Genomic DNA, 18,489 nt, shown 5'->3' with positions numbered 1-18,489 from the left:
TATAAGTGACAATATCTACCATTTCCCAATGGTATATTGATGTTTTTATCTTGGAGTCACCAATTAGTGTGACTTCATGGTCTATTTTACATGCATTTATTTCATTCTAGTCACATGGTACAATTGTTATACAACCTATAAAAAGTACAAAAGCTTAATTCATTTTCCAGAACAGGGTCAGAGCTAAGGTGCAGAAAAGATCAGTACAGTAAGTAATGAAAAGAGCTGCAATGACCTGTACAAATCATACTGTTATCACATGATGTATTTAAAGCTATAAATATTGCCACAGGAGAATCTCTTGTCTTTGCAGCGGCCACATAGTTCCTGTCGATGAGGCCTCCTTAGGTCAATATGTCTTTTTTTTCGAGGACAGGAACAACGGGACTTTGAACAGGTCTTTAGAAAACAAGGAACGGTTTGGACACATGATCAAATTAGTGTTTGAAATGTAATCCTCAAATCAAAATATTTCTCTCCACCACCCCCTCCCTGGTATCTTTATCTTCTTGTGAATCCTAGGAGAAGTCCAAGACCAAGTTGTACAAAACCACTCAAATCCCATAAAATACTATTAAAAGCCATTTCTCAAGAAAAATGATCAAAGATGATCTTTGGAATATCACTGAGCCAGTCAAGACAATCTAATGTAACAGAAATGTTTTCCAAGTTAAGAGTTTTGTAGAGTGTGTTCACTATGCAGGTGTTCACATTTACAGCCAGGTGGGAATGAGGGCAGCGGGTGATTATTAAATGATTTGATTATCTAGATTGGAACATTTAAAAACACCAGTGCAGTAATTCTCAATGAGTGGTATCTTACCCACCAGCAAACATTTGGCAATGCCTGGAGATATTTCTGCTTGTCACAGCTAGGAGGGAGGAGTGTTCTAGAAGACGCTAAGTATTTTTACTTTCTGAATATGCCTGCTCTTTACTAGAATTTAAAGTGTTTTTAACTATTATCCCATTCTACCTTCTGACAAATAAAATTACATCCTATGGAGATTGGTATACTGCCCTGGTCCACCCTCCCAACCCTGCTAAGCTTTAAAATTGATAATCACTGCTCTATTTTCTGCATATGCCCATAGCCAAAAAGAGTAAGTCAAGCTTTCTCTCTTATATTATGAAAATAGGCATTTTCATTTTCCAAACAAGAGTCTTAAATGTGATTTATCAAACATTATACTACATTTATATGTGCCACTCTCCTATTGATAAGTATGGGTCCTTATAAGAAAATTCTGTTAGGTAACACTCACGTGGCACTTACTATAGACACTGTCTTAGCATAGATTAATTCATTTAATTCTCACAATACCCTTGCAAGGAAGGAAAGTCCTAAAAAAATAAATCAGGACTTACTCTAAAGGTAGGTTGTTGTTTATGGCAATGGAGGATTAGATAGTTTTAACCAAGCCTCCTGCTTAGGACAATTGGAAAAGTTGAGGTAAAAAAAAAAAAAAAAAAAGATGATTTTTTAAAAGAATTATTTAAAGGCACTAGGGAATTATCCAAGCATTTGAGAAGGAAACCCAGAAACAGAGATTGAGCCTGACATTTGGGGTTATTTTCTTAAGGCATCTGACAATTCTGGAATAGGTGAAAAATAGTAGAAATCTGAAAATGAGTTAAACACAGGGATAATCTTAAATATGCCAAAATGGAACAGTCTTGGTGAACAATTCGAGTTTTGTGTTGGGATCCTGAAAGGCTATACCTAAGAATAAGGATGAGCCAAAACTTGACCAGCCTCCAGGGATGCTAAATCCTGGTTTAGAAATAGATCCACCCCAACAGAAAAATAGTAAGCTGATATTGTCACTGTCCCCATCTGCCCCACAGAAGCAAATAAATCTTCTGTGGAAGAAGATATTATCCTAGGCCTCAATTATCACTGAAATTTTTCATATAAAATATCTAGCACTCACTTAAAAATAACTAACTACATGAAGAAACAGAATAGTATACTTGAAAACCAAAGAAAATAGAGGAGAACAGGACCATCAGGAACGGAGTTATCTGATACAGATTTTAAGATAATTATGCTTAATATGTGTAAAGAAATGAGACTGGTATTTTCAGCAGAGAACTGGAAGTCTTTTTTTTTTAAAGGCATAAAAATTCTAATACTGAAAAATGCCAAACCTTGACACATAATAAAAGCTTAATAAAGGTTATCTACTAAATTATATTACATCCAAGCTATACAAAGGGTGTTTGAGGAAAAACATACAACCCCATACATAAACACACCTCCTAAGGCAACTTAAGACTAAATCTTTCTCCCATCCCCCCAAGACCCAGAATTTATGCTTTTTTTCAAAAATATTATAAAAATTCAAACACATGGAAAACCTAACATCCCTACAAAAGCATCCATTTCTATCAAACGCAAACATTATGCCACAAAAGCTTCATGTTAAAAAGGGAAATAGTATAGACACAAGGGAGTGTTCGGTATGCTTACCTGACACTGGATTGCTTCTACCCGATAAGGGTTAAAACTCTTGTAGCATTTGCAACAGTGTTGTTTGAAATAAACCTAAAGAGAAATTTGTCTTTTTTAAATCCCAGTTTATATGTACCCTAGGCTCCCAGTTTTTAATTTAATAACCCATTCCTTTCTCTTGTACTTTGTTTTGCTCAACCTCTACCCTAAGATCTTCAGCTCCTCTGGTGCTCAGTCACTTTTTCTTACTCTTTGAACCTCATTTTCCTTACCTGTAAAATCGATGTCCTGCTCTTACTTTTCCTGTGATTCTGACAACTACCCAATAATATACATAAAGTACCGTAGTAAAAGTCTTCAATGGGGAAGTAGCTACTGCAATTTCACTCACTGTGCAGCTGAACCCTCGACCTTTTCCTTTTGCCCCAGTCCACTAGCCCCTTCTTTCTTATTTTTCTCCCCAGTATTTCCATACCTGAACTTTGAATTTCTTGTGTTACCCACCAATATATGTGGTTCCCAGGCTTTGTGTATTCCTTTGTGCACACTGCCCCCCTACCTTACTTGATCTCCTATTTATCCTTTAAAATCCTACTTGGGCATTGTAATGCCTTCCCCTGACAAGGCCAGTCATTCCCTCCTGTGCTATTTCTGTACCACGTCCATGCCACTGTATTGTCACCAATGCACACTGTGTCTGTGTCATTCCTACTGGTATAAATGCCTTGAGGATGAGTTCTACATCTTATACTTTATACCCTAGTGTATTGGAGTGTTTAAGTTCAATCCACTGTCTTTCTTCCAGCAAGAAAATTAAAGTCATTTTTGTTTAGGGAAAGGATCTATTCTCCTCAAGGCCTAGTGAGTGGCTAATGTGAAAAGTCATGTTTCCATTCAGGTTTTGGCATGTCCCTCTCCCTCTCTACAGTTCTTTAGCCAGAATAGCACAGGGGACTCCAACTCAAATGCTTGTAGAAGTTAATGAGATACACCAGGTGTAGACTGTTAGAAAATGAAGGGCACGTACCCAGAGAAGAGAGAGAAGCTGCTTAGCACCAGCCTACTGTTCTCGTACTGAGATGGAAATACATGATTTCCAGAGTCTGATTATTCAGGAACATCTGGAAACACCAACTGTGAAATCTCCCCCGAATGCGAGTATGCTGACAACCAACCAAAGTAAGGGGGGAACCTGCTTAGCCTAAAGAAGTCTCTCACAGGCTAAGCTTTACAGTAAATTCTTTCTCTTATTGTCCCACTTTATGGACCAACAGTAGAAAGTTCCTAGTTCTAATGCCCAAACCTGTTCAAAATACACCAACTAAAAAATGATTCTAGAAAGTCCCAGTGTACACAAGAAGAGTTCATGTAAATAATCTGAAATTTTGTCCAACAGAACTACCAAACCCAATAGACACCAAGGCATGTGTCAGCAGTCCAGGAGGTCATGTGGACTGACCAGTTCAGTTCTGTTCAATTCATTTTTTAAAAATATTTTATTTATTTCTAGAGAGAGGGGAAAGGAGGGAGAGAAGAGAGTAACATTGATTGGCTGTCTCTCACATAAACCCTACCGGGGACCCGACCCACAACCCAGGCATGTGTACTGACCGGGAATCAAACTAGCAACCTTTTGGTCTCTGGGACAATGCCCAACCCACTGAGCCACACCAGTCAGGGCTCAATTCATTTCTAACACCTATTATGTACCTGGCATGGAAGATGTTGAGATGAATTAGACAGCATTAAGTCACGCTCCATTAGGAAACACATCCTTCCTCCACTTAACATCTTTGCCTGCTATGTCCCACTAACTTTTACTCACCTTACTGGTTCCAGAAATGCACCATACATAAGCACTCTCCCACCTGGTCTTACAATCTTTACAATGAAAATAGCCATATTTTCGTTCCAAAAACTGCAAATAAAAGGGGAAGAGTCTTTTATTATCCTGGGGAGGAAGGAGCCAGATCCTTCTTTGCTCGTGGCTCTGTATAGGAAATACAAAAAGCCTCCTTAACCTCATTCTCAGCTGTTCTCAAAGTTACTACATTAACTTAGTGGCTCATCTCTGAAGGATAAATCTGGGATTCTTCTCCCTGCTCTCTCCCATTTTTTCATATGCACAATGCCACCAGTGCAGTCTCCCCAGAGCAAAATTCTGATCATGTATTTCACTGACTTAAAGCTCTTCTTTGTCTCACATCCCCAGTCCATAATGATTGCCAGACTTTTGGTTTCCACATGCTTAAAGCTGGCAGCCTCCTTCCCCAAAGTGTTATAAAGCGTGGAGGCCATGTAAAATACACATTTTCAGAACTTCATCTCATCAGATAAAGGGAGAAAGGGAAGATTTTGCTCTTATTGCCCCAGAAATGGAAGAGGACAGAGAGGAAGGCGCTAGCAGAAGTCTGAGGAGGGGAAGGCAAAGTTCACCTGGAAGTTGGGTTTCCTGAGTGAGTGGGCATCTCCTTGGGCCTGCTTACTCTGTCTTTCCCCAGGACTCAAGTTATCTTCTTTCCTCAGCTTGTCCTGCTGCCAGAGTTCCTCCTCCTTGTCCTCTTGCAACCTTAGCCTTGGTGGTGACTTCTGCTGTTGATGGCTGGCCTCCACGGAACCTGAAAGCTCCTGCCTCTCCTCATCCTTCCCATCCGTCTGCAGCCGGACCAAGTGTCTGAGGCCCATCACTGGTGAATAGAGGTCCCAGGCTGGCGATGGTGCCTTGGGGACCTTCTGGCCCCAAGGAGAGCAGCTGCGCAGAGTTAGCGGGCCCATCGAGCACTGCAGGGACCTGTCCACCCGCAGGCTCACTTGTATGCCCACCTCCTTGGTACTGGCCTTGCATAGCCCCAGGCTCAGGCTGGGATTCATCTGGGAGAGAATGACCTTAAGCTGCTCCCTCTTGTAAGGGTCCATGCAGTAGGCCCAAGCATTCGTGGGCACCACCAGCCCGGTCCTGGCCAGGAAAGTGGGGGCACCAGCGTTTTGCCTCCAGTAGTGCAGCTGGTCAGAGAGTCCAGGCTGGCCTAAAGCCAAGTGTGTTCCCTGGTACAGGCCCTGGGGAACATGGACAAAGTGCTCCATCTGCTGGCCAGGCTTAGCGCAACATCTTGGTGCAGTTCGTATCCTGGTTCTGCCTTCCACCTTCACCCACCCCTTCTTTCTCCTGGTCAAGCTGGTTCAGGTTCACCCCTATCTTTTCCACTTATTTCAGATTCTGATGGGAGCTGCTGCCTATCACCCTAATTGAAGGGGGTGTTGGGAGGAGAGGTTCCTACCTACAGAGGCCTAATTGCCACCTGATTAAAATTGTTCTTCCCTGCGTTTTCAATTCACTGTTCTCAAATCTTCAAAGCTGTTTTTCATTGCTGACTTATTCACATGCTTGCTATAGTTAGCCATTCATTTATTTATTCACGTAATAACGTACCATTTTAGAGATCCTGTTCTAAAGCATATAGTAAAACAAATACAAGAAGGAAAGTATTTGAGCATCCTTACACGAGAAGAGTGTAAGGAAGAAAGTACATTATTATGGCAGGGCTAATGAAAATAAAGATGAGAGGAACAAGGAGCATAAAGTTATGGGGAGGAGGGGGTGTATATAGTGAGAGATAATATATTTCAGAGGTTATATAACATGCCACAGGTTCTCTGTCCACCCCTAGTGAGCCCCCCCAAAAAAGGTGGGGGAAGCAAATTTTTCTGATTTAGAGGGTAAATGCAGATTTAATAGCAGGATAGTTAATTACGTGAGATCAAACCCATTTGAACTGAAACCTAGACCTTGTTACCAGGCGTTACTTTACTGGTTCCCCGTCTGACAGTACTAACCAATTTATGGGATGATTGTTAAGGCTAAATGTGTTATTTCTTGTGAAGCACAAAACAGACTAACTCGCATGTTCAGTAAGCGGCAGTTACTGTTACAGAAGGATCCCAGGCCTGTGTTCCTTTGTTATTCAGGCCCAGGTGACCATAAACATTGGCATCTCTCTGTATTGGTCAGGCTTCCTGCTGCAGCTGAGGGTTGTAATCAAACTAAATGACACCTGAGGATCCAAATAGACTTCACACCTTTTCTTTTTTTATTTATTGATTTTTAAAGAGAGAGAGGAAGGAGAAGAGAGAGTAAAAAACATCAATTTGTTCCATTTATTTACTCATTCATTTGTTGATTTTTGTATGTGTCCTTACCAGGGATTGAACTTGCAACCTTGACATATCAGGACAACGCTCTAGGTTGAGTCCCCAATCAGGGCCAGCAATGTTTTAAAGCACTGAACTTTCAGCAAATGTGAATAATAAAAGTTACTTTGTAGCAGAATTGTTGGGGGGTATGGTCTCAGTATTCCTTGCGCTCTTAAAAAGTGATCCAAGACCTCAGAGGGCTCTTTTTATATAGTTCATCATATTAGAACTTAAAACTAAGAACTTTTAAAAATATTTAATGATTCACTTTAAAATAAAAATAAACCCAATGCATATTAACATGAATAACTTTTTTTTGAAAAATAACTATTTTCAAAGAAAGAGGTGCATTGTTTCACAGTTTTGCCATTCCCTTTAATATCTGGCTTTATAGAAGATGTCTGGATTCTCATATCTGTTCCTGTGTCTAGTGTGTTGCAATATATTGCTCTTGCAGAGTTTTGTGAAGAAAACCCAGCCATACACAGCAATGTAGTTGAGTAAAAAAGGAGTATTTTAATAGTCTTGAGTTAATTGCGAGTATTTGTTTTCCATGCTACACCAAAACTTAAGTGGCAGTTACTGAAAAGTTGCAATGTGGAATCTGAACTATGTCATGAACTGTTCATAACTTTTGTTACATTAAATTCTACTAGTCTTTCTTGAACCTCGAATACTTCTTTTGTCCATATTGTAAAATCAGACACAACAGTATTTGGAAAGTGCCCTTGTTCTGAATTATACAGATATTCCATATATTGACACATTGCATTAAATAATATTTTTAAAATCACATTCATCACTTCACTCATGTCAGGAAAGATTTTTAAGATGGGGAGGATGTAGAGTTTAACAAAATTCTAATTCTCATTGGAAAGCTCACATTGTATCAGGGGCAACAAATAGCTGTTGTTTTCCTTCAGTGACAGGTTCACATCATACATTTTAGAAAAATGCCTCACAAATCACCCAACTCAGAATGACTTAGTTTGTCATTCGTTCTAGTAAAAATGGCTTCCTATAAAGAAAATTCTAATTCAGCTCATAATTCATCATATGAGTGATTTTCTAAACAACTATTGTATTCAAACATACAGAAATGCTTTGTGCATACTTTTCGTTTTGTCAGGGAAAATATTTAAAAGATACACTGAAGGGTTGGGATTTAATAACACCAATATTTACTGCTTCGTAAAGGACATTTTAAGTTAATGGCTACTGTTTTTGCTTTTTTACAAGTGCATGGTGATGAAGAATACACTGACTACTAGGACAATTGATGTCACTGCACTGGCTCTTGTCCAGTGCCCTGAGTCAAAGCTTTTCTCCTTTTATTAAATCCTCATTTTGTCTTCTTTGCTTTCTCTTCAAGATAAAGAGTTCCTGTTTTCTCCTAATGATTCTGCATCTGACATTGCAAAGCACATATATGACAATGGGCCAGTGGGTGAGTGATGTTTTCCTCTTCAGAATGAATAATGTTAATTTTCCCCTCTCTCCTTACTGTCACTTTGTTTTCTCTTTCAACGTTGCTGGTTATATTTTTCTTGCATTTTGTTATGTTGATCAGGTTTCACTTATAGGTGAGGTCATATGGTAATGAGACTGGAGGAGAGGGAAGGGGTTACCTGGGAAAGGAAGGGGAAGGGTCGTCGAAGAACATGTATAAAGGACCCATGGACAAAGCCAAAATGGGGAAGGATGGGGGGGTGGGCAGGGGAAAGTGGTGGCGAAAAAATGGAGACAAATGTATTTGAACAATAAAGATAAATAAAAAAATAATGTAAATTCTCCATGCCTTTACCTGATGTCACAAACCATTTTTTTAAAACTTTTTGAAAAAGTTTTAAATATATAATATATAAAAGAACAAACCATTAATTGAGGGTATAAGGCTCAAAGTTAAAGGGGACACTGTATGACCTTCCCTATTTTGCTCTTCAGCTACCTCCCTGCGAAATGGTAAAGGAGTCACTATGCCAAGTACCTGTTTTGACTTAGAACTGCTTGATGTAAATAAAATTATTTTTTTAAAAGTAGAACACAATGAAGCTAACATGCACACACTTTCACTTTAGAAAACCTAAACAAATTAAAAGGAAAGAAAAACTAACTTAAACAAACTATAATATATTCTCTTTGATCTGTTCTATGTATAAAATTGAGTTTGACACAAAGTGAATTTCTAGTTCATGTCACTTCATGTGCTCTCTGAACTACTACAAGTCAAGAAGATACAAAACCCATTTGCGCTTTGCATTTCTAATCCAGTGTCCATGACACCAAAAATTTGGAGGGGGGAGTGTATGTCATTCCTCCCTTCACCTGGTTCTTCCCTGTGTGAGAAGACTCTGTCTTGCCATCATAAAGTGAGTCTTTAGCCTGTGTTCTTCCTTTGAACTTTCCCCACATCATCTTGACTCTTTAATGTAGGTACCATAGTGATATGGCTGTTTTAGCTGATGTCACTTAATTGTACTGGCCAGGGCAATTTGGACTTTATTTTTTTTAACTGTTGACACTATTACAGATATCCCTATTTTCCCCTCCCATTTACCTACCGCCCCCGCGCCCCCCTCCCTGCTTTCAACTTGGACATTTAAAGGACAAGACTTGTTTCAACAAAGAACACTATGTGTACAAAACAAATCAATTTCATCAGTGCCTCTCAACCTTAAATAACATACAGAACTCTTTTAGAGAAAGAAAATTCTTGTAGATTTGCCAGCGCTGACTTAAATTATTTTTTAACTTATTAAACATTTTTATTGTTGACACTTCAACAGGTGTCCCCATTCCCCCTCTCCCTTTTGCCCACCCCCTTCCAGCCCCTGCTCCCCCTTCCCTCTGGCCATCACCACACTGTTGTCTGTGTTCATGTTCTTTGCATGTTCTTCAGCTAATCCCCTCCCCTTCTTTCACCCAGTCCCCCCTCCTCCCTCCCCTCTGAAAGCTGTCTGTCTGTTCCATGTACCCATGCCTCCGTTCCTATTTTGTTTGTCAGTTTATTTTGTTCATTACTTTCCACATATAAGTGAGATCATATGGTATTTGTCTTTCTCTCACTGGGTTATTCCACTTAGCATAATAATCTCCAGATCCATGCATGCTGTGGTAAAAGCTAAGATTTCCTTCTTTTTTACAGCCCAGTTAAAACTCTATCCTTATTAACTCATATACAACCATAAAACTAAAACAGATCTACAAGGACAAGGCACACATAACTCTAAAGTCGAAAATGTGAAAATTAACAACCTTACTGTGCCCGGTGATGTATTTTTATTAAAAACAGTGTACAGCTTGCACTGTTGAGTTGGCATGCATCTGTGCTCTTGCTTGCTGTATGAGGACCCAGTCACCACAAAACCGTCATTCACACAGTGTGCCAAGTTGTCATTCAGCCCTCCCTCAGCAAGAATGAATCGTTTATGTATTGAGTCCACCTCCGTTCTTTCCTTGTTAGCCTCTTGACAATTTAAGAAGTCCTGCTTGGCGCCAGTTCAATCATAAACTTAAACGCATACGTGGGCATTAAAACCCCAATGTTGTACTTGGTCATAAGGTGATTATTCAAATTGTCTAGACAATCTCTTCTAGATTATCATTAAAATGAAAACACAATTTAAAAATTCTTGGAGAGGACTTTCAGACCCTAAGAACATGCCTTTGTGGATTCATAGATCTGAGTTTAAGAAACACTGATTGAGACAATTACTTTCAAATAACTAGATCTCTCTTCCCACTGGTAACCAAGGGACAAGTCAATGTTAGTCCTAAAAATTATAGTTAAAAAGAAATTTCAGAAAAGCTGAACTGGGCTGAACTTGGGGGTCTTGCAATATTGGAATTTCTTCACAGTCAAAGAGGACAGATAGCTGTCACTATGAAAAGCATTTTTAAAATACCTGTCTAGTACTGATGCTTTACTAAGGATGGTGTAACAGATTACTTTTGTGATTTTGGAGGGAAGGGAAGGTAAAGATAGCTTTTGACATCTATGGACAGTATACAAAAGAATACATAAGACATAAATGGGTTATCCCTCTCAAAAATTTATTTTACTTGGGCAACATCATAACTTGAGGTAAGAGAAATACTTTTACCTTTATAATTATTTGCCTTGGATATTAACATTAGTTTTAATTCCTTAGAATATCTTGACTAGTGGTGAACAAAGGTAAAACTCAAGTGCGGGCCTTTGCCATAAATAATCTCCCAACTGAATGAACCATCAATCCTGTGGTACTTCTTGCCACAAAAAAGTTTTTGAAACCAGGCTTTCCTCAATTTGCCAGTTGTACTCAGCAATTTTAGACAATGCAGGGAATGAGATTATATCATTTCATTTTTATTTTTTAAATTTTCAAAATTGTTCCATACAGTTGTCCCAATGCCCCCGCTGTTGTTCTACCATGCCCAGCCCACCCCCCCCCCCCCAGCTCCCACAGTCAATACCTGCCCGGTTGTCCATGTCCATGGGTCATTTATATTTGCTCTTTAACTGGCCCCTTCCCCTTCTTTCTTCCCTTATCCCCCTCCTCTCATCCCTCTGGTCCCTGTCAGTTTGTCCTTGTTTCCATGCCTCTGGATCTATTTTGTTAATTTGTTTGCTTTGTTCATTAAGTTCCTGTTGCAGGTGAGATCATATGGTGTTTGTCTTTCACCACCTGGCTCATTTCACTTAACATAATGCTCTCCAGTTCCATCCATGTTGATGTCAAGGGTAGAAGCTCCTTCATTCTTTCTGCTGTGTAGTATTCCATTGTGTAAATGTGCCACAGTTTTTTGATCCACTCATTCACCGATGGGCACTTAGGCTGTTTCCAGCACTTGGCTATTATAAGTAACACTGCTATAAACATAGGGGTGCATAGGCTCTTTTGAACTGGTGTTTCAGGATTCTTAGGGTGTAATCCCAGCATGGAATCGCTGGGTCAAAAGGCAGTTCCATCTTTAGGGTTTTTTTGAGGAAATTCCATACTGTTTTCCACAGTGGCTGCACCAGTCTGCATTCCCACCAACAGTGCAGCAGGGTTCCCTTTTCTCTGCATCCTCACCAGGGACTGTTGTTTGTTGACTTGTTACTGATAGCCATTCTGACTGGTGTGAGGAGGTATCTCGTTGTGGCTTTAATTTGCATCTCTCTGATGGCTAGTGATGCTGAGCATCCCTTCATACACCCGTGGGTCCTCTGTATGTCCTCCCTGGAGATGTGTCTGTCCAGGTCCTTTGCCCACTTTTTAAATTGGATTGTTTGTCTTCCTGGAGTGGAGTCATGTGAGTTCTTTATATATTTTAGAGATCAAACCCTTGTCCGAGGTATCGGTAACTGTTTTGTCCCATACGGTTGGTTCCTTTTTCACTTTGCCGGTGTTTTCTTTAGCCGTGCAGAAGCTTTTTAATTTGATGTAGTCCCATTTGTTTATTCTTTCCTTTATTTCCCTTGCCCTAGAGGATGTATTGGTGAAAATATTGCGGCGTCGGATATCTGGTATTTTACTCCCCATGTTTTCCTCTAGGACTTTAATGGTGTTGTGGCATATGTTTAAATCTTTTATCCATTTTGAGCTTATGCCGGTGTATGGTGTAAGTTGGTGGTCTAGTTCCATTTTTTTTGCACGTACCACTCTGGGTCTCCCAGCACCATTTGTTGAAGAGGCTATTTTTACTCATTTTATGCTCCTGCCCCCTTTGTCAAATATTAATTGGCCATAGAAACGTAGGCTTGTTTCTGGGCTCTCTGTTCTGTTCCATTGATGTATGTGTCTGTTTTTATGCCAGCACCAGACTGTTTTGATTAAAATGGACTTGTAATATAATTTGATATCAGGTACTGTGATACCTCCTACTTTGCCCTTTCTCAAAATTGCTGAGGCTATTCAGGGTCATTTATGGTTCCATATACATTTTTGAAATATTTGTTCTATATCTGTGAAGTATGTCATTGGTATTGTGATAGGGAATGTGCTGAATCTGTAGATTGCTTTGGGTAGTATGGGCATTTTAATGATATTAATTCTTCCAATCCATGAACACAGGATATGCTTCCATTTATTTGTGTCTTCCTTAAATTCTTTCTTCAGTGTTCTGTAGTTTTCTCACCACAGATCTTTTACCTCCTTGGTTAAGTTTATTCCTTTTCTTTTTTCTATAGTAAATGGGATATTTTTCCTAGCTTCTGTTTCTGATATTTTATTGTTGGTGTACAAAAATGCCTTTGATTTCTGAATATTGACTTTCTATCCCACTGTTTTGCCAAATTCATTGATTAACTTGAGTAGTTTTTTGGTGAAGCCTATGGGGTTTTCCATGTACACTATCATGTCACCTGCAAACAATGACAGTTTTTCTTCCTCCTTTCCAGTTTAGATGCCTTTGATTTCTTTTTCTTGTCTGGACACTGGGGCCAGAATTTCCGATACTATGTTGCATAGAAGTGGTGAAAGTGGACACCCTTGTCTTGTTCCTGACTTAGTGGGAAAGCTTTTAGGTTTTTCCCATTGAGTATGATGTTGGCTGTAGGTTTATCATATATGGCCTTTATTATGTTGAAGTATGCTCCCTCTATTCCCACTTTGCTGAGTGCTTTTATTATAAATGGGTGCTGTATTTATCAAATGCTTTTTCAGCATCTGCTGTTATGACTGTGTGATTTTTGTCTTTCATTTTGTTTATGTGATGTAATACAGGCATTTATTTGTGAATCTTGTACCATCCTTGCATCCCAGGGATGAATCCCACTTGATCATGGTGTATGATCTTCTTAACGTATTGCTGGATCCAGTTGGTCATTATTTTGTTGAGGATTTTAGCATCTATGTTCATCAGAGATTTTGGCCATCCGAGATTTCTTCGTTGTGCCTTTACCTGGTTTTGGAATTAGGATAATACTGGCCTCGCCAAAAGAGTTTTGGAATCATCCTTCTTCTTGGATTTTTTGGAATATTTTGAGCAGGATAGGAATTATCTCTTCATGAATGTTTGGTAACATCCGCCTGTGAAGCTGTCTGGTCCAGGGCCTTTGTGTGCCGGGAGTTTTTTGATTACTGCTTCAATTTCACTAGTTGTTATCAGTCTATTCAGGCTCTCTGCTTCTTCCTGATTCAGTTTTGGAAGAACATGTGTTTCTAGAAATGTATCCATTTCACCCAGGTTGTCAAATTTCTTGGCATATAGTTGTTCATAGTAATTTCTTATAATCCTTTGTATTTCTGTGGTATCGGTTGTAATTTCTCCTCTTTCATTTCTGATTTTATTTATTTGGGTCCACTCCCATTTTTTTCTTGGTGAATCTGGATGAAGGCTTGTCGATTTTGTTTAATCTTTTCAAAGAGCCAGCCTCTGGATTTATTGATCCTTTGAATTGCTCTTTTAGTCTCTGTGTCATTTAATTCTGCTCTGATCTTGATTATTTCCTTCCTTCTACTCACTCTGGGCTTTGTTTGTTGTTGTTCCTCTTGTTCTTGTAGATGTAGGGTTAGGTTGTTTATTTGAAATGTTTCTATCTTTTTTAGGTGGGCCTGTATTGCTATGGACTTCCGTCCCAGGACTGCCTTCGCTGTGTCCCATAGGTGTTGGCCTGTTGTGTGTTCATTTTCAGGTCTCCAGAAACTCTTTGATTTCTTCCTTGATCTCATTATTAGCCCATTCATTATTCAATAGCATGCTATTCAGTATCCCTGAATTTGACTGTTTTTGAGTTGTTTCCTTGAGATTGGTTTCTCATTTCAAGCCCTTGGGATCTGAGAAAATGCTTGATATAATTTCAATTTTCTTGTTTTTTTTGCGGCTTGTTGTGTGTCCTACCATGTGGTCTGTCTTTGAAAATTGTCCCATGTGCATTGAAAAGAATGTATATTTTTGCTTCTTTAGGGTAAAAGGTTCTGCATATATCAGTTCAGTCCATTAGATCTACAGTATCGTTCAGTGCCACAATATCCTTGTCGATTCTTTGTTTGGCAGATCTATCCATTGTGGACAGTGGGATGTTAAAATCCTCTAGTATGAGTGTGTTGCTGTCGATATTTTTCTTGAAGTCCTCCAAGACTTTCCTTATATGTTTGGGTGCTCCTATGGTGGGTGCATATATTTTTACCATGGTTATATCTCCTGATGGGCGCTTCCCTAATTATTATGAAGTGTCTTTCTCTGTCTCTTTTTATGGCCTTTGTTTTGAAATCTATTTTATCTGATATAAATATTGCCACCTTGGCTTTCTTCCCTGTACATTTCCTTAGAATATCTTTTTCTATCCCTTAACTTTCATTCTGTGTAGATATTTTCTTTTTTTCCTGAGGTGAGTCTCTTGTAGACAGCATACATGCATGTCATGTGTTCTTATCCATTCAGCGACCCTATATCTTTTCATTTACATTTAAGGTTATTATTGATAGGTATTTATTCATTCCAATTTTTTCATACCTGTGTTTCTCTCTCTCTCTCTCTCTCTCTCTCTCTCTCTCTCTCTCTCTCTCTCTCTCCCCTCTCCCTCTCTCATTCTCTTTCCTCTTCTTTTTATAGCAGTCCCTTTAGCATCTCTTGCAGTGGTGGCTTGGTGGTGACATACCCTTTTAGCTTCCTTTTGTCTGGGAAGCTCTTTATTTCACCATCCGTTTTAAAACGAGAGCATTGCTGGGGAGAGTGTCTTGGCTGTAGGTCCTTGTTTTTCATTATCTAGAATAATTTGTGCCAATCCCTTCTGGCTTGTAATGTTTCTGTTGAGAAATCTGCTAGTAGCCTTACTGGAGCTCCCTTGCATGTTACTTGCTGCTCATCCCTTTCTGCCTTTAAGATTCTCTCTTTGTCTTTAACATTTGGCATTGTAGTTATGGTGTGTCTTGGAGTGGGCCTCTTTGGTTTCATCTTGATTGGGATCATCTGTGCTTCCTGGACTTGAGTGACTTTGCCCCTCACCAAGAAAGGGAAGTTTTCTGTCATTATTTTTTTCAAACAAGTTTTCTATCCTTTGCTCCTTTTCTTTTCCTTCTGATATCCTATGATGAGAATGCTGTTATGTTTCATGTTGTCCTGAAGTTCTCTTAAACTGTCCTCATTCTTTTTGAGTCTTTTTTGTTCTGTTGCTCTGCCTGGGTATTTCTTTCTTCCTTGTCTTCCAGCTCACTGATTCTGTCCTCTGCTTCATCCAGTCTGCTAGTGTATTTTTCATTTCAGGTATTGTATTCTCTTTTCTTCCTCGTTCTTGTTCATAGTTTCTACTTCCTTTTTCATGCTGCTGTAGTTGCCATTCAGTTCCGTGTAGTGCTCACTGAGTTCCTTGTGCATTCTTATAACCATTTTTAAACAAATTCTATGGCTGATAGACTTCTTGCCTCAATTTCATTTAGTTCTTTTCCTGAGGATTCCTCCATTCTTTTTGTTCGGGGTTCCTTCTTTGCCTCCCCATTTTAGGTGACTCTCTTTGTTTGTCTCTGCATCTCAGGATGCTCTGCTTTGCCTGCTTGTCTTCGTGGGCTGGACTTCTGTAGTAGAGGTTCTGTGGGACTCAGTGGTGCGTCTCTTTGATCTCCTGATCTAGAAGCTCTAGGGCTGCCCTTTATTCAGTTTGTGTGGGCTCTCTTGTTGTACTTGGGCTTTGCTTGTTGTTGGCTCACTTGTTGGTGGGTTCTCCCCTCCAGCTGGCTGACTGGCAGTCACACCTCCCACTGAATCTTGTATGCTGTTGTACTGGTGCTGGTGAACAAAGCAGTATTACCAGAAAACCAAACTGATACCAGCAAAAACAACAACAACAACAACAACAACAACAAGAAAAGCCTACCATATCCGCAATATCAACTGCAATTGAGCATGATTAATAAAGGCAGAGAGAGATTAAAAATATTATAAGGTAGGAAAAAGGGAATATGAGATGACTAAAAGAAGGAAAAATGATTTTGAGTGGGAAGAGGGGGGAGAAATAATAAGAGTAGGGAATAGAAACGAGGTGAAGAAAGGAAGAGAATAAAATTTAAAATTTAAGGAATACAGGGAAAGGCATTGGCAAAAATGGAGTAAGAAAAGGGAAGAGTATACTATGAGGTTTGAAGTAAAATTGCAAAGGTATTGAACCAATGGGAACAAAATTGCAGGAAAAAAAACACAGCAGGGTCAATAACAGTGACAGCTGAGAGAAGATTAGTAAAGGTGGGAAGGGATTAAGAATAATCTACAAAAGACAGATGTGAATATGAGACGACTTACAGTAAAGAAAAATGGTTTTGAGAGGATGGGGGGGAGACAAAAAGAGTAAGGTATAGGACTCAGGCTAAGAAAGGGGGAAAAGATTAAAATGCAATTCGTAAGTCAACTAATTGAGGACAAGGGGAAGGCAAAATGGAGTAAGACAGGGGGAGAGTATGCTATGGGATTTGAACTACAAACAAATAGTGAACAAATAGGAATACTGTTGGAGAACAGCAGTAGCTGTGATATCCTTGCCCAACTAGCAGCAATTTATAAAAGTGGAAAGCAAATAAGGCTATTATAAGAGGGGGGAAAAGCATGTGAGCTGACTTAAGGAAGGAAGAATGCTTTTGTGTGGATAGATGGAGGAGAAATAGTAAGAGGGGGAACAGGAACATGGTGTAGCGTGAGAGTAAATAGAGTTTACAACAACAATAAGAAAGGTCAGAAATAAGGCAAGATGGAGTAAGACCAGGGAAGGGTTATGTGGGATTTGAAATAACAATCATATGAAAAATATATATAATCTGAATAAAAAGAATAAAAAATAAAAGGCCAAGAGTAGTGAGTTCATTGGAATACAATTGAAGCACAAGAAAAAAATATTAAAAGGCTATGTGAAAGGAAAAAAAGAAGAAATTTAAAAACACACAAGTTCTGAGGAAGAACAAGGTGAAATTAATCTTAGCTGTTGGTGTTCACCTTCTGACTTCTTTCTGGATCCATCTCTGTCTGGTTTTTGATCAGCTCGAGGTCGGGGGTGGGTCATCCAACTTCTGGCAACACCGCCTGTATCTCCTTCACCTGCCTCTAGAAGGAGCTTCTCTTGCAATCAAGAGACTGAGGCCTCTGTGTCTCCCCTGGGAGGTGCTGTTCAGTCTTCTGGAAAATTGTGAGTGCATTCCTCCTGCCCCTATACTTCCTATCTTAGTCTGTCCCAGCTTATGTCCACTATTGTATAGTTTCTGATGAAATAGCCATCTTTTCCCTTGGGCGTTGGAGTGGGGGACAATCTGTATAAGTGTCAGCTCTCTCCTGCTTGGTGTAAGACAGCAGCTCTGTGGGAAAGCCAAGGCTAGTCAGAGCCCTTAGTCCCCCTTGCTGCACCACTTTTTGAACTCCCTGCTCTTATGGCCTCAGTGAAATAGGGCCCTAAGACCCAATGTGCTCTGTCTCCCTGTGAGGAGTTCAAAATGGACCCTTTTAGGCATCCCACTTGCTGTCTTTCTCTTGTAGAAATGCCCCCTACAATGTAGTTAACCCAGCCCAGCCAGTTTTGCAGATCTTCTCCACCACTTACCCCCAAAACCCCCGCCGCCCCCTCCTGCAGGACGTGAGGGCTGGGCACCACCATCCCTTCCCTGAGGTTCCTCAAAGGAAGGAGGCTCAGGCTGGCTTTAAGTACTCTCAGGTGCACAGTTCTCAGCCCACCACCCTCATAGCACACTGCGGCCTGCACTCTCCACTGTGTGCCACTGTGCGGGGCTGCGGCCAAAAAATCACCTCGCTTTGCACCTGTTTGATCAATCTGCCTCACTGCACCGAGTGGGAGTAGATCACACCCACAATCGTTATTTCCTTGTTGTCAGAGCAGGTGTCCAGAGTGCCTCAGCATGCCTCAGCTCTCTTTTTTTATTTTTTATTTTTTTACTTTTTTTTTG

General features: G+C 39.8%; 1 protein-coding gene across 1 annotated transcript; it reads right to left on the bottom strand.

The window, feature by feature from the left end:
- Nucleotides 1-255: 255 nt before the first annotated feature.
- ZAR1L (zygote arrest 1 like) lies at nucleotides 256-5,539 on the bottom strand. The gene is made up of 4 exons (XM_054577057.1): nucleotides 4,892-5,539; nucleotides 4,281-4,373; nucleotides 2,474-2,548; nucleotides 256-399 (listed from the first exon to the last, which is right to left on the bottom strand). Exons 1-4 carry the CDS (start codon nucleotides 5,537-5,539, stop codon nucleotides 256-258), a joined length of 960 nt encoding a protein of 319 aa, XP_054433032.1.
- Nucleotides 5,540-18,489: the final 12,950 nt, after the last annotated feature.

This window comes from Pteronotus mesoamericanus, unplaced genomic scaffold (assembly GCF_021234165.1).
Source record: "Pteronotus mesoamericanus isolate MK-2021 breed Mesoamerican mustached bat unplaced genomic scaffold, CSHL_Meso_final contig_41, whole genome shotgun sequence".
Classification (NCBI taxonomy): Eukaryota; Metazoa; Chordata; class Mammalia; order Chiroptera; family Mormoopidae; genus Pteronotus; species Pteronotus mesoamericanus.
This window is presented reverse-complemented; position numbering and strand designations above follow the sequence as displayed.